The sequence below is a fragment of the Scophthalmus maximus genome, chromosome 8 (genome assembly GCF_022379125.1).
Source record: "Scophthalmus maximus strain ysfricsl-2021 chromosome 8, ASM2237912v1, whole genome shotgun sequence".
NCBI lineage: Eukaryota > Metazoa > Chordata > Actinopteri > Pleuronectiformes > Scophthalmidae > Scophthalmus > Scophthalmus maximus.
In genome coordinates, this window is record NC_061522.1 from 20593293 (window position 1) to 20610000 (window position 16708).

Genomic DNA, 16708 nt, shown 5'->3' on the forward strand with positions numbered 1-16708 from the left:
GTACTGTGCACGACTAACATGCTGCCTGCAGCCCACTGTATGCAACAGTCAGTGTTTGATACTGCAAACCAGTGTAGAACATCCTAAGAATACACCGTCAAAGCACATCATATATATTAAATTATGCATATTTAAACAATACAAATGTCCATATATAGTGTTAAACATTTTCCAAAATCATCTTACAATTTTTCCTCGATTGCTAAGACACATTTCTTGGAATAATGCTCCATTTCCCAAAACTCTAAACACAATTGCATAACTGCACACTCATTTTCACAAACTTCCAACTTCCATGTCAAAACCAAACTCTCCACTCAAAACCCTGTACTCTTACATCAAAACCAAACTTCGCCTTCAGACAACACACAACAGCATCAAATTCCCCCACACTACAAACTGTCATTAAACACTGGTGAGATCAATTCAAAACACTCCCATACAAATCTGTTACTGCAATGAATGACGCCTATGATTTTAGCCCTGAACAACAACTCTTTACTCTAAATGATGAAAACAATATGAAGACACAACTTATGTATAGATTTTGAACTTTTTTATTCCATTCAGTATTGGACTGTAGAATTACAGTATAATAATTTCCTGGGCAACAACAAAAAATAACCTAATAGTTTCATGACCTAACATAAGGAAAATAACAGTTTGTACATAAAAGGGAACATTTAGTTTGTCTCCTCTGTAAGCAAATGATGTTGTTGGCTATGATCATATTCACAATTTTCCTCTTACGCTTCTGAAAATTAATGCCTCCTGCCTCCACCAGGTGGTCGTCTCTCAGTTCTGCATAAATAGAAGTATGTATGCATTTCAGACAGAATACAGCACAACAACCCTTACCAGTACAGGACTCAAAGTTACAGCAGAGAGCAGTATGTAAATGATGCTCTTATTCTCTCTGAAGGTTCGTATTGCAGTAAAGCTGCTAAGATTTGGCTGCACTCTTTGCCCAGCCTCCCCCATCCACATCCCATTGACAGGACATAGTCAACAAGAATATCATGAATTTCATCTGAAACAATGTCTCCTCCTCCTCTGCTTCCTTCATGTGGATCCATTGTTCCAAAACTAGTAAAATGCCGGATAGCCCTTTTATCTATCTGTCCTGAGTTTCTGATTGGTGTTCGAACTTGTGTTTCCACCTGAGAAATTGTGTGCGTATTTGTTCAAGTTGTGATGACTTGAGTTAATGATATTGAATGCAGTGCTTTTCTGAATGAGAACATGGTGTAACCAATGTGAAATGAAGGAATTTGTGTTTAGAGTTTTGGGAAATGTGTCTGTCTTTTGGTAGCTGGCGTTATGGTTTGGGATGTTTAGTTAATAGGTCTAGGAATAGTGTGTAAGCAATCAAGAAAAACTGTAAGAGTTGTTGTTCAGGGTAGAAAAGTTTATTGGTATAAATATGCAAAAGGAAAATTCATTTTAAGACTGCATGTTCATGACTGCTCCTCAAGCTGTTTTTTTACGACAACATGAAAATCCATGTTTAACCAAACCTCGTTACACCGCATACACAATTACGGTACAAGTCTTCTGATGAAAACCGCAATACTGACAATAACACGGAAGAGAATGTTCTAAGCATACTGCTTTTGATTTGATTGACAGCTAGCAAACTTGAGAACACTGGTAAATTGAGCATTGTACAGCACTGATGATCAAGTAATATATACTTGTAGATGGACTGAGCTGCACCCAGGACAACCAATACACAAGTATAATAATAAAAAAAATGCTGATAATAAATTAAAAAAAGGGAACTACTACTGACTACAAACTCCTGAGACAATACTGTCACTGTAATACTGATAGTAAACAAATATTCTCCTGCCAAGGAGATGGTCACTCAGCTCTACTCTTAACCACGAGTGAACTTTTTTTTTTAAATTTTAATTTCCACATGCAAAAATAACAATAAAAGCAACAATGTCGCTACAATACAAAAGACAAAGTTTAAATATAACACTGAACAATGTTTTGTTTCATGTGACAGCTTTTTTTTTTCATACAGCCGGCCTTAATTTTGCGACAATCTCGGACATGCCAGACATAGTGCGAGAGATATGTATCGATATGTGCTGAAGAGGGCTGGTCTGGGTTCTTTCGCATGGCAATGAGGCCTGTGACTGTACAGTGTTTCCACATTGACCTTTGCGGCGCACACGGCGACCATTTTTTATTTTTAACAGGGCCACTGCTTTGTTGGCTTCAAGTGCTTTACATGTTTCATTTCTTTCCATTCGGCGCATGTCTGTGAGCTTTGGGTGTTTTTAAAACTAAGCTAAAAACATCATCTTTCCCTTAAACACGGAGCCCATCTGAACACTGATAAACTGAGATGATACTGTGCAATATGTATTATCAGAGGATCGTAGGCCGCGGTCACCTCGCCCTCAGTGGGCTGGTCTCGCCCTGCTGAGCCCCTCTGACAGCTCACTGGTTGGGGCGTCTTCTGTCTGAGCGGAGGTGGTTTCTGAGCCCGTGTTACTGTCACTTGTTCCTTCCTCCATGGCTCCTTCTGGGACGCTCTCCTTGTCTTCTGACGCTCCTTCCTCACTGCCGGGTTGAGCCTCGAGCTCCTCCGAGGCCTTCGGCTTCGCTGTGATGAAGAGACAAAATTGCATGGTGTTAAAATCGAGACACGCCACATAGTGCCGAAATCCACGACCAAAGGCAACTTTGGCTCACCTGGTGCATCTGTGAAGTTGGACTCTGTGTCCTCGCCCTCCTTGTTGCTACTTTCACTGGTAGCGCTTTGCTGGGACTTGCCGCCATGTGTCGCACAAATGTGCTTTTCTTCCTCGGCTAAGACGCAGGTGGGGGCCACCCTCGCACCGCGGTCTCCTGCATCCTTCTCACGGTCCGCCATGCGCTTGCGGGTTGCGTCTTCCGCCGCGGTGATCTCTGCGGAAATCTTCTCCATGTCCACTTCCACCTTCATACAGCACAGCTAAAAAGTACAGTGACGGGGGATTCAATGTTGACAGAACAGAGGAAAACAATTACTGCACCCTTGAGTTGCATGTGCTCATTAGAATCTTTTTTTTTTTTGTTTTGGCTGAACATGTGCGGGTTGGACACAAATAACAACTGACCAAGTTTAATTAAATAATGCAACTGAACGGTTCAACAGTGTTTCAGTACATGTTCGGTCTTAATGTTCCTCCTCAGTCAGAGACTAGAGGGAGCTGTGTAAAGGATGAATGGCGCCACCTGTTGTGAACAGTGGAAACTGCATTCGACTGCACAGCGCCGCCTCTCATTCCAAAACAACAGTTATTATGGGGGCCACAAATTGCAAATGATGACAGCGTTATGATTGCCAGAACATGTGGCCAGAGTTAGCTGCAGCTGGTAGCTGTAAGACAGATGTAGACGGGCACACAACCAGGGCTGCACACTGTACAGTTGCACATGCAAAACGAAGCTTGCGTGCGAGTAAGTGATGACCGAGAAGTCGTACCCTTTTCAGCTCGTTTGTGAAGGACTCTGTGGCTTCGATGAATTTCCTCTTTTTGTCTTGGTGGCGATCTTCAATCTGAAGCAACTCGGCCTCCAGCTTTCTCTATGACACAGAGACATAAAGGCACCATTGTTTTTACATTATTAACCTGTAAAAACAAAGCCGCCAGTCTCACATGCCACCACTTGGGTGTAGATTAAAAAGTGCTGCTGGCGGGATCATACCTGGTGTACCATCAAAGACTGGACCTGGCGTTTGAGGACCTGCATGCGAGCCGTGGTGACAACTGACCGCACATCTGGCACAACGCTCTCGCTGAGAATCTCGCTGATCAGGCGGTGGTTGCGTTGGAAACGAGCTGCAGCTGAGTGCTTTATGGAAAACCCGTCATCGTAATCTGAGGATGTGAAAAACATTTTGGGTTTTTTACGATTGTCTTAGGAAATAGATTTTTATACGCCCACCAAAGGGCAAAGAGTAGGCATGTGTTATACAGTTACAGCGCAAAGGACACAAAACAAAATGAGGCAAATAACTACTGTATCAAGAAACTGTAAACATCCATCCATCCATCGTCTACCATATTAACCATTTAAGGGTCGCTGGAGCCAATCCCAGCTAACATTGGGAGAGAGGAGGGGGTACACCCTGGACAGGTCGCCAGCCTATCGCAGGGCCACATACAGAGACGGACAACCATTCACTCTCACATTCACACCTACGGTCAATTTAGAGTCTTCAATTTACCCAACTGTGGGAGGAAGCCAGTGAACCCGGAGAGAACCCACGCATACAAGGGGAGAACAAGCAAACTCCACACAGAAAGGCCCCGGTTGGTTTGAACCGGGATTCGAACCCAGAACCTTCTTGCTGTGAGGCGAAAGTGCTAACCACTACAACACCGTGCAGCCCCACTGCAAACATAAGGAAGATATTGCTCAATATTTAAAGAGCAAGAGTTAAGTGCAGGCCATTATGTCAAAATACATCCTCAAGTAAAGCAAAACTGTTATTGTTAGGTGAATGGGACAAGTGGTTAATTACACACCACTGCATGTGGACAGAGGTTTCAAGATAAAGTCAGCAATTTTCATCGGTCAGCAAAATGTTCGCTTTGTCTTAAATGTGCACACATCATCTGCCCTTTAACTACAGCATGATGATGAAGGACAGTAAAATCCAAATAGAGTTAATCTGCAGTACCGTATCCCCAATAATCATCCACACTCTGCTGTGATGGAGACCAGATCAATTCAAAATAGGGTTGTTGTTTTTTTTCAACTTTAATATCAATGGACCAGATAAATTCAGAATAAAATACATAACAATAGTACATTTAGACCCATCTATTGAATTTGTAAGACATTTACTTTGGTGCATTTATATACAGTAAGTCAATTGTCTCTGCGATTCTGCGTTATTATGACGTAACCAGGGGAACACAAACAAAGCTGCCCTCTAAACATTTTTCTGCAAAATCCCAAGACCCATTCTAGGACAGGATGGGATGCAACATATCTCTTGTTTTTCAATCAAAGTTCTGTCATTGGCAGCAACAGAAAAATTAATTCACGTATACCAAAGTGTGGAAATCCACGGGGCATATTTCTGCATGTGACTTGGGTGATCTACAGGATCATGTCAAAAGTTTAGAAAGTCAATTATGAATTTTTATCTGACTGCATAGCAACAGTTAATCACATTTATAGAAGGGATTGATAAGAACCCAAATCTAATCCTTCTATAGATTGACTTCATTAAAGGATTCAAAAGATAACTATCGAAATTCAAACATTACCAAACACAACAAATAAACTCATCAAAAACAGATTTCAACTGTTTACTACCAATTAAACAATATCTTTTTTTTTTTTACAATGACATAATTCATTTCTCGATCTCCATTTTGATTTATCGGTCGGTTTACCATTTGCCAACACTTCAACACGATCGCACTGGTACAGAGCATGTATCGCTCCTTTTTTGGCTTTGTTGTGCCAAAAACTTTGCTAAACCTGCCACCTGCTCTCGGTGGGTTTCACCCAAGCCTGCTGCTGCGGTGCACCCATGAAACTTTCCAGAGAGCATTAGAGAATCTTATCTGCCATGCTAAACGTTTCATATGCGCTCTTACACCAAAACAGGAAACAGTCAAGGGAGGTAATGCATTCTGAAGGAAGGGAGTGAGAATGACGCTTCTCGCATGTTCAAAGTGGGATTCGGTCTCACCCGATGTTTTGGGACATTGGTCCACAACACATCCCCTGCGCATGATTAATGTTGTTTGTTACAATGCGTTACACGTTTTGAGTAAAACCAAAGCCCCTCCTGACTGCGCATCATGTCCTGATTAGATTACACCCCAAAACAAACTTTCAACAAATCTGGTTAATTTAGTTTAGCTGGTTAGTTCTTCTGCTGAAGATAACCACCAAAAAGACAAATGACCTTTTAAAAGATAAATGCTTACTTATGAGTATTGGATGCAGTTAAACGTGGGACAGGAGAAACGGGTGCAAGGCAGCGGCTTACAGAAGTATTCCTCTAAGGCTGAATTTCTTAATAAAGTACAATCTCAGAATGTGTAGCCACCTGGAGAGCTAAATCTTATTTAATCATTGACGTACGTGCAGTCTGTTGGGGAACATAACCCGACGGGGGTACCGGCTCTGACATTTTTTATGGTCGTGGGTGTTTCTAAATAGCAATCGGTTTTATCTGAAGTTTTCCTGTACTCCATTATCTTCCACTGTAACCCAGCCAAGCCCCAGACAGGCGTCATTTCCTCGAGGTGGGTGTAGCTCAAAAGTCTTCTCCTTGCTTGTGTGTCTAACCGGGCGTGTGTGTGCGCACAGCAGTCTTTGAAACAACAAGGAAAGAATGTAAATGTTGCAATTATAGCCAAAATCAATGCAAAGAATACCTACAAACTGTAAACAGTTGTGGGGAAAACAAATTTAATTCCATTTCCCAGCTTTAACAGCAGAAATGGCATTTCAAAAGGTAGCATGACAAAAAATGTGGATGCCTGTAGCAGTGCAGGAGGAGGGGGAAAACATGAGTCTCTTGGTGTGCGGCCTGGCAACCCTGTGTGATCGTTTTACAGTGATTACAGCTCTGTGCCAGTGTTGTAAAACTTGGGAGACAAAGCATTTCAGCGGAGTGGCCTTACCGTCTGGATCGTCTGCTGGTTGAATACTCATGTAAGGCTCGCCCTTGTCCAGTCTGGACTGCCTCTGGCGGCTCTCCTCTTCCAGGGCTGCCTCGGCGCGGCTTTTTGCATTGACGTATGCCAGGTATGCTGGCGAGTTGTGATAGGCCTTCATGGTTTCATTGTACTCAATCTATCGTGGAAAAGACAACAGGAATGACAAGAAAACGGAGCAGGGCACACTCATCATGTGGGCACACTGATTTCTAACAACGACGACAGGGTAAGGGAAAGAGAAGAGGAAGGAATGATGACTGGAGGAACCCACAGCTGTTGGAGACACATCTACTGCTCACCCACCAGAGAAACCCCACAAACACCCCCGAGTAAAACAACCAACCTTCTCTGCTTCGTAGTCATTCAAATAATCCTGTTTCTCCTCATCAGTGAGGTCCCTCCACATGCCACCGATTATCTTCCCAATTTCCCATAGCTTCAGATCGGGATTGGAGGCTTTTACTTGATCCCAAACCTGGTGATGAGAACCAGACATGGGCGTTGGGTTGGGTTGGGTTGGAGGGGCTTATAAGTGGTTGTCTCTTTGCAGAGAGGTCACAAACCAGAGGAGGCCGTGTGCTTTAAGCTCCATCTCCGAGTGGATAAATCCCACTGTGTGATGTGGACTGCCCTTGGCTAAGTCCTAGCCTAAGTAGGCTCGACACCTACCTCCAGACAGAACCATTATCGTCTAAAACTAAATGTACGTCTTACTCACTCTTAAATGTGAATTTATCTTAAAAGCAAAGCATCCCTGTCTTCCAGCAGAGCACATGTTTATGCAAAAGACAGCAGTTACACACTGTGTACTTACCTTACGACTGTATCTCATGTATGGCATCAGAGGCTTATCGGGTGGCTTTGGCGGCTTTGGGATATTTATTCCCGAAGAATTCTGGCAAAGAAAGAAAAGGAGTCACCTTAAGGCACGGTTGCTGTTGAGAGACCTTTTCAACACACTTGGCCGAGTACATCTTGTGTACATGCTGGTGCATACTTATGCGGTTTGTATATAACTATCACAAAAAAAAATTAGACTTGAAGCAGATAAATTTAAAAGCAAGATGATTCAGAGTCATTTCCATATTCAATTATCTTGATTTAATGAATGTCAGTTTGAGGCCATATACAAGTCAGAGCCCCACAGACTACCACGGAGCAGCGCTGGCATTAAACGAAACAAAGGAAAATACAAAAATCTCACTAAGCTGAGATTTGCCCACCGAGAGACATAATGCCATTCTCAGAGTCGGCCCACCGCAGCTCGCATGCAGTGACTAAATTACTGCTCAGCAGCCTGAGCCGTGCTGAGCAGCGAGTCTGTAACGCCATGGCAACACCGATGGCATGGGTTACTCAACATGGCCGTCAGAAATGCAGACTTTGAAAGGCAGGTGGTATTTGAATACACACAGATGGACTCTTTGCCAGTCTGCACCACGATGGAGACTCGGCAGAGGGAGTTTGGAATGGCAAGCATTTCATACGCAGTAATGGGATGAGTTCGGCCTCTCACAACGACTATCCTGCAGTATCTGCTCTTTGAATAGTGGAAATACTAAAATACATTTGTTTGCCCTGAACAAAGCAAACTTCACAGGTCTTGTGAGAAGCTCCGGTGCTATTGATGCTCGCAGTGACTCTTGCAATCGTCTCCCTCTGACTAAGCAAGCAGACTGTTCAGAGTCGTGTGAAACCTAACTGGAAATTTGGTACACATTTTGATTTCTCCACTTGGGGTTTGCCTGACATTTTTTTAATCAACTTGTTTTCTCTCTGTTAATATTCATACCGTTGCCCGACTGTTGCTGCTTTGGCTCCCTCCCAGTCTGTAGTTGTTGTAGGCCAGATGGCTGTATGGGTTGTAACCCACAAACCCGGGAGTGTTCGGCGTTTGCTGATGGAAACAAATGAGACAGAAACAGGAATGAAAAATGACATAAAAAGAAGGGGGGGGGGGGGGGGGGGGGGGGGCAAGACAAAAACAAATTAAAGAAACCAATGAAAGAAGCTGAGAAAATGCTACACAAAGAAAAGAAAACTTGCACTCGTGCTGGGGCTGCAAGAAGATCATCTTTTCAGAAGCTGTGTTGTGTCAGCACATTAGTCTGTGTTACTAATTGTTGTGTTTTGTTTTTTTTAAAGTTGGTCTCTTTAAAAAGTATACTTTGACAGAGCATAAACTGTAGAAAAGTGAAGTCTCCAAATATCTGCATTGGCTTCGTGTGGGATACCCAGGTAACATTCAGCGTTGCACTTGGACAGTGATACTTACAGTAGTAGGGGCAGGGGGAGGGGGAGGGGCATAGGATGGTCTCTCTGTTGTGAAAGAGAAGGTCCAAATAAAACACAATCAGCACAAGCTCAGAGAAGCAGCATTACTAATCCCAGTCCACAACTCAAGTCGACGCAAATATCCTTCTACATGGAATAAAACCATGACAAATAAACTCAGACTCTACCTCTATTACATTGCTGGTTGTAATTACTCCAATGAATTTACAACATACTGGTCATATCCCTTCACGTGGATTTATGGAAACAGTGGGTGCACTTTAATACCATCACAGACAAAGAGAGGAACGCCACAAATGTTCCCAACACAGCCCCCAGTGCCTTACTTGACATGTTTGAGGAGAGGAGTGGGTGTCAGTCTATCCCGGTCATTGGCTCTGTAACGAACACATTTCATAATATATGACTGTATGACAGTTCACAACGCGGTGATGAGATGAACTGCGTCGACGGGGTAACGGTTCACACATGACACAAACTAAAGCGATGCCGATTATGATTGTCACGACATCGGGGGGGGGGGCCCTCGCTAACGCCGCCTAGCATCGGCGTTACCTTTAAGTTAGCTTAACGCTGGTGGCTATAACGTCCAAACCAGCTCTTACTCGTGCGAGCAATGGCATCCGCAACGACGTCTGTTTGTTTGTTTGAAGTTGCATTGCGCCTAAAATGAGTTAATGGATATTCGGATATATTAATCGGTGAAAGAGTCGGGACTGACTGTTTGGCTAACGTTATGCGCTAACGCTAGCAAGCTAACGTTGGCTAGCGAGCTAATGTCAGCTCATATTCATGGTAGCTAATAGCCAATCATGTAGCTCCAGTCATTTGTCGTGACTTGTTAGCTGACGCTAGGTTAGCTAGTCTGCAAAAAACAAAAACAAAAACTGCAGTTAACGTGAACGAGGGGACTTGGACTGTAGCTCACTTATAAAGTTATGACTGCAGACGTTGGATATATGTTGTCGGCTCCGCTCATCGGCTCAAGTTACTGTAGTTGGACTATACAAGCAGCGGGCTGACGGCTAGCTAACTGGTTAGCCACGCAGCGTAGCCACCTCAATGAAAAGAGCGTGACATGTGTGCGATATTAGCATGCGACGCCAAGTCAAACCAACACGTCTAAAGGCAAACGAATTGACATGGGTTCGGACGGTGATAAGCAAGCACGTACACTGAGGTGATGGCCATCAAAAGAAACTCACCCTAAAACCTTTAGTCTCCACCACAAGTGTGCACGTTGTGGCTTTGACAGGGAGGGCTACCCACCTAGCTCAGAGAAACGATCCCCACACTAAACGAATGAAATGGGGTCCACTCGGAAGATTCCTGCAGAATCTTCCAGAATTACATCTCTCTCTCCCCCCTCCCCCTCCCCCTCCAACCTCTCCTCATTTCAGATGTGCCTCGCCTCGCCTGGGCTCTGATGCTCATCGCCCTCAGCTGTCAGTGCTGCAGCTTTTCATTTATGGATATGACAGTAGAAGACACCGTCCTCCTCAAGGGAAGCCATTGAGAGGGGGGGGAGAAGGTGGCATAACAACAGTGTCATACATATCACCTCGGCAGCTTCATCCTAAGGCTGCAAGATGCACCACCATAATACCTGTCAACAACACAATGGAGCCCACTGCTTACTCCCGAGTTGTGCGGGTGGAAGAGAGCCGGCCCGCATTGTTACCCCGGCTGCAAAATACTTTACTTCACGTCAAAATGTGTCATGTCAGTGCAGATGCTCCTCACTTTACACCCCATTCTTCTCGACAAGGTAATAAGTTCAGAGTAGAGGGGGGGGGGGGGGGGGGTTGGCATGATTTATTCTGTCACCGTGCCGCAACTTGCATTATGGACACCTCACGGGATACCAAGCTTTTGAGAACAATCAAGGTTGCCCTGTTCACCGGTCCCTTGTTGTTAGAACTGAAATACTTTGCATTCTTGTTCGCATTGTTTGAGAGCTGCCAGGGTCAATAGTTGTAATAGTGTGCTCCCCAACGATAACAATTCAAAGCCTGTAGGATTTAGTCTGCATCTCTGTCCATTCAACCTGAATACTACTTGTTATGGATTTGTTAATTGGTTGTGTTCATTGTGTCCCTGTTCCTTTCTGTTTACATTGCACACGTGAGAGCTTTTTTCTTTTCTTTCCTTTTTTTTTTTTTTTTTTAAAATTCATGCTTGACCCGCATTCTGTGTAATATGCATGCAGCTGTTGTGCTTCAGCTTCTTTTCCTTCCCCAGGCGATGGCCAGGAAGCCGCGTGGACGGGACGCGGAGCAGATCCCTCACAAAGTATGGGCAGCGGTACTTCACGCCGGACACCTGTGATGGGAGTACATCTGGAGGTAGGATGGAGGTCACATGCCTCCTGTCAGCTACTGTGCAGGCTTAGCGCGGACACTCACATGGGGCCTCCCTGCCACAGCTGGGGGATTGTGGATGCCCAGGGGCGGAACAGGGCCTGTGACATTTTGAATCAATCAGAGGACAACCCGTAAAGCTGCTCTTGTAATGCAGATTCAGACCCCGTTCTTAAGCCACACAGAGCTCTCCAAAATAGGCTCAGGCAGTGGAACTAAGCGGACGTGAAAGTTTACTCTGGTAGAGGACAGCGGAGGTATTTTTAGAAGCTCTTGTAGCCAGATTATTATGATGTATCATTCCAGAGGTGTTCCTTGGACAAATGCCTCGAGTAATATCATTGACCTGTCCGACCATAGGCTCAGGGAAACAAACGGTACAGGATAACATAAAATACACAGCAAGATTTACGTTTAAAACTGTGCAAACGACACAACCCGACGGGTTTTGGTTTCATGAATTCACAATAATCCACGGTAAATGTTTTGTAAATGTTTCTGTCCCTGGCTTCGAAGCAACAGGTGGACTGATAAGCTCTGAAGCATTCTCAAACATTTAGATCACCTTGAATTTATCCTTGAACACAAATGATGCAGCAGTAAATTTTTATTCAAAGGTTTGTTTCTGTTTTGATTTTGATTCACAAACCATTGCTTCTTCTAACAGCCGTCCCACTACCGTCACTACAGCTACCACTAATAGAGCCTGACTGATACTGCAGATAGCAATATCGGAGAGTTTAAAACTCTGAAATTATTTTTCTCAAACATAAACAAATAGCAAACATTGTGAACATTTTTGGAAAGCATCTTTCATTTTGGATATTGAAGATATTTTGTGGCCAAGATATTTCATGTAAAATTTTATTTTTGAAAATTAAATCAAAAGTTTGAAAACCAGAGGTGGGGAACCTTTTCCTATCAACAAGGGCCGTTTCAATTTTTGTTACATCTTCGGAAGGCTATACTAAATAACTGAACATGTATGTTACTCACAGCAGGTTTCAGCCGAAACAACTTGCTACAAAGACAGTAACTCCTTCCTCGTGTCTAAATCGTACCTTGTAGTTTTCATGACATCTGTATACTTCTCAAATTATGTTAGATATGATATTGATATTAACTGCAGGATGGGGCATCACGGAAGAAGTCATAACGAGGGGGGTGAGGGGTAAAGTAGTCTATAATGTGTAATGGATAAAGAACGGTATGCCCCATGCCCCCTGTTTGGAGTACCTCCCCACACACACCCACACACAAATACTTCCAATGTCAGCATTTTGTTAGCTCGTTTGGCAAAGGATTGGAATGTAACAGATGTTTCTATGTAAAAGTCCCACTGTCCAGCCTTAACATTTAGAAATATAATAAACTATACTGAACTATAGTAGTCATTAATAGAAGTAGTGTTTGATGTGGGCAAGCATGTGTTATGGAAATCGATTTTGAAAATGTCAAATTTAGTATGCAGTGACTAAATGTTTTTTCATTTTTCATTTATTTCTGTGTTGTTGTACGTGATACAAGCTACAAGAAAAACTTTTTTCTGAACATCCCTAATGTCAACACACTGAACTTGAGACAAAACCGTCTTTTTAAAAAACTTCTCGTAACGTATTAGCAACACACTGACATTAAGACATAAAAAACAACATATTTTTGGCATTTCCACACACAAGCTTCTTGTAACATATTAGCCAACACACAGAATATGCCGGTATTGATATATCTGTAATAAGCATAAAAGCTATAACTATTGCTATGAATAATAACATCAACAACATCATGGTTTCGAAAGTATTTTAATTGATGTATTACAATGTATACATGTTCATCAGGTAAACATTTACAATGTAAATGATTATTTCATCTGTTGAAATGCTATATTTCAGTTCTTTGATCACTTCAGTGTTTGAATATACTGTAACAGTCCTGTTCTGGACAAGATACACTAGACCTTAGCTGTTCCCAACCCCAGTCCATTTGGATGCATGCAAAACATAATTCGATATCTTCTACACATGAACAGATAATATCAAAGGCAAAGTGGAACAGTCTATTCTCAAGAAATGCACTTACACGTCAGTACAGCAAAGTTAGAGATCAAGCAATAGCTAGAGCTTAAATACACATTTTATGTAGTAAGACGGCCTTTTCAAAATCAAAGCCATCTCTCTCAAAGATGAAGACTATTTAACAGAAAGATGTGTCGGAGTGTGCTTAGTAACGCCTCATTAGTTGATGAATGATAAGATAGGATGGTGTTGGAACTTTTTTTGTGTGCATGCAGTTCACTGAGTGAATATTGAACTCTCCAGAGACTTTGCAGTCTTTGGAATTATTTGGTTTTTGATATTTTCAAGCTGCAGCAATGATTCTCCACTCATCTGTCTGTGTTTTGGTGAACGACCTTTGGATTCATTTTTTCTTTAGTGACAAATAAAACTGGTCATCAGGTGACAATACCGTGTTTCCATCAAAGGTTATGAATTGACCTTGGCTTCAGTGATTACATTTCCAGCAGTGTGTAGTTTTATTAGTAACGTACGACCAAAAGTGTGGAATTCTGACTTATGATATATTCAATAGAAAAACTCGGCCAACACAGAGACAAGAAAAGAAGTTACCTATGATGATTTTTGTTTTAATTGTATTGTTATGATAAAACGTTACGGCGTGTGAATCTATGGAAAGCTATCTGTAATTCTTTTTTTTAAATATCAATTTCTTTTTTGAGTTTTGTAGCAAAATCAAAAAGTGCACTTAAAACGCATCCTTCGATTTTTACGTGTACAAATAGTGGATGGGTCGTTTAAATTCTTTAGAATTTACCCTCACAACCTCAATTACCTTCAGGATACACTGAGAAACATCAGCTCATCCCCCCTATTGATTTGGGGGGGATGAGCTGGTCCATATCAGCTGTTATCTGGGATGAGATTACTGGGTGAAAGCAACTACTTTTCACATTTGAAGGTTTGAGGTTTTACGACCTCGAATGAGAGATCTTCCTATTCTCTGACTATGTCTATACTATACTTAGCTTAGACCAACACAGCCAACACCAATAGTGACCAATAATGACCAAAGTGTCCCATGGATGGAGCAGGCAGTCCATATCTGGTAGTGACAAACACCAGCATTAGCTTAAACCTGCCTCGAACAAGTAATGAACTCCAGCGGTACAATCGGATTCCTTAAGATTATTACCAGCCTCTCCTATGGTCGTACAAGGAGTAGCTTAGTCACTTGCACTGGCAATGCACCCCATAAATTATTAGTGTGATGCTCTACAGATGATATGATGACTCATAACTAGCGTTGTCAGATTAACAGAGCGTGATCGTTATGCTATCTTTACTGCCACACCAGAGTTCTCCATTTAAGGCTTCACGTTAGCTACAAGTTGCATCGCTGCCCCATGATCGTCACGATTGATTACACGCTTGTATATTTAAAACATGTCACGCCTGCAATTTACCGCTGTGGCCAATGAAACATCCGGCCATGTTAGCTGCAGTGCAAAGCTAATGTGGGATGTTACTTTCATATTTTTGACAATAACATGAATAATACACATGGAAAGCCTCTGTCAATTAGCTTGTGCGGAAGGTCACACAATGAGGTGGTCGTCACACTTGCCGATGCTAAATGCACCACTTCCTGAAAATCTCAGTCTTCTGTTGCAATTCTAAACAATGCCCAAAAAGTGCAGAAGCCATTTGTTTCTATTTGTATTTTTGGCACAATCAGTGTATAGCACCACCAGAGATCTGCCGAGCAGTCTGTTTGGATTGAAGTCCCGTGTGCCGAAACATATTCATGCAAACACAAGAGTCACACTGGCATCCTAGCACCAGCTGGAAAAATAAGATTATCTTATCAGCAGTGTACAGAGAGTTTCGAGCCCAGCGCTGCCAGTCCCTCTGCTAGAGAGAGCTGGACTTCAACGAGAGGGGGATGCATCGTCAACCACGGGCAGATGAAGCAAAACTATTCCAGGCTTTTCAGAGATACAGTTTTTTTCAAATGAGTATCACTTTTTCACTCTAGTCTCCACGTTGTGAAAAGCTATGGTTTATCATTTGATAAATCAAGGCAGGGGGTTTGTTTTTCTCATCCTATCTATTATTGCTACTGTTGTGTCATCGCTGAACTAGACTTTGTGCTTGCAATCTCGTTTTATGGTTTGTTTTGACCTACTTACCAGATGGGTGGGGTTTACGACATATAGCACAATAAAATGAGACCCTCACATTACACCCATATTGTGTTGATGAACGAGCACACAATCCTTTAATTCTGATTTTTTTCTGGATCGTCCTGATGCAGTAATTGCAGCTGATCTAGTTACTCTAGAAAGAATAAAACAAATACTAACAGCACCTGTTTTATCTGAGTCCGGCTCTGCTGGGGCTGTTGCAATTTCTTTTCACTTTTCAAGAATACTACACTGAAGTTAGACTAGAGAGAAAACACCTTTTGTTCCCTAACAAAGATCACAACTACAACTCTTATCTGCGGAAGGGTTGTTTTTTTTCCTGCCACCTGTCATCTTTAAAGCGCATGAGTCTGAAGACTATCGTTCTTAGGTTCACAATAGTAGAAATAACACACAAAAAGTGCTCAAAACACTCAGAGATCACATACTGTCACACACAGAAACAAAATAGCAAAAGAACTCAATTCAATGGTTTCCTTTTTGTTGCGCAAAGGTCAAGTACCGTTGGCCTCAGTTGAAGTGAGGCTTTAGGGCGAAGTCCTTTCCTCATGTAGTTCTACTAACAAGCACCAGTAGAATTCCGCTGGTCCTGCACCCCCACTGCGACACCCCCTCCTCAATCCCTTAGGGTGGCAGTCATTAGCTGGTGACAGTCCAGATCCCCTCGCTGCTCCAATGGCCCCGGCAGCCTCAAGCCCGTCTTCTGATCCACACACCAGCACTTTCCCCGCTGACCGTCACGCGCAGGGTGACACTGTAGGAACAAAGATCGATAAAATATTGTAGTTGTGCAACACCTAATTTATTTTCATCATTATGTTTTAAGGGTTAGGGTTAGGGTTACCAGCCGCAGCAAAGCGATGACTGAAAACAGAGCTAAAAGAGCGTATTGTTTACCGGATGTGTCGATAAATACACGTTTGCTATCATGTTCACAAGCAGATATATGGTGATATGACTGAATGGCAGTGCTGTGTTTACAGCATGTTGTGCTGCTCGCAGCAATCGATCAGTGCAGGTTCATAAAAAGCCAAGAGGTTACGGACCAGTTTGATTATCTTGAAAGAGTAGTCATTGGTCTGATGCAAGGGCCATTTAGGTGACATCAGACCTGGCTTGTAAAGCTTTTAGACATTTTT

The 16708-nt window shown here is 42.7% G+C and overlaps 3 protein-coding genes across 5 annotated transcripts in view; 1 reads left to right on the plus strand and 2 right to left on the minus strand.

Moving 5' to 3' along the window:
• Positions 1 to 1387: 1387 nt before the first annotated feature.
• LOC118312040 (SWI/SNF-related matrix-associated actin-dependent regulator of chromatin subfamily E member 1-like) lies at positions 1388 to 10401 on the minus strand. 3 transcript variants are annotated; one of them, XM_047334157.1, is made up of 11 exons: positions 10257 to 10401; positions 9314 to 9364; positions 8968 to 9011; positions 8485 to 8589; positions 7507 to 7587; positions 7036 to 7167; positions 6657 to 6828; positions 3709 to 3881; positions 3485 to 3586; positions 2710 to 2971; positions 1388 to 2620 (listed from the first exon to the last, which is right to left on the minus strand). In XM_047334157.1, exons 2-11 carry the CDS (start codon positions 9318 to 9320, stop codon positions 2415 to 2417), a joined length of 1284 nt encoding a protein of 427 aa, XP_047190113.1. In that variant the 5' UTR covers positions 9321 to 9364; positions 10257 to 10401; the 3' UTR covers positions 1388 to 2414. The 3 variants fall into 3 exon arrangements, with proteins under 3 accessions (XP_047190113.1, XP_035492200.2, XP_047190114.1); XM_035636307.2 differs by having other exon boundaries at positions 10193 to 10331; XM_047334158.1 differs by lacking the exon at positions 7036 to 7167 and having other exon boundaries at positions 10193 to 10331.
• The window catches only part of LOC118312037 (zinc finger protein Aiolos-like), a 29444-nt gene continuing 22071 nt past the window's right edge, over positions 9336 to 16708 (plus strand). The window contains exons 1-3 of the mRNA XM_035636302.2: positions 9336 to 9441; positions 10388 to 10755; positions 11229 to 11332. The gene's annotated coding sequence lies outside the window, so the exon portion shown is untranslated. The remainder of the gene's footprint in view (positions 9442 to 10387; positions 10756 to 11228; positions 11333 to 16708) is intronic.
• The window catches only part of LOC118312041 (insulin-like growth factor-binding protein 4), a 14542-nt gene continuing 10967 nt past the window's right edge, over positions 13134 to 16708 (minus strand). The window contains exon 4 of the mRNA XM_035636308.2: positions 13134 to 16323. Within this exon, the coding sequence (XP_035492201.1) occupies positions 16186 to 16323 (138 nt within the window). The 3' untranslated portion in view covers positions 13134 to 16185. The remainder of the gene's footprint in view (positions 16324 to 16708) is intronic.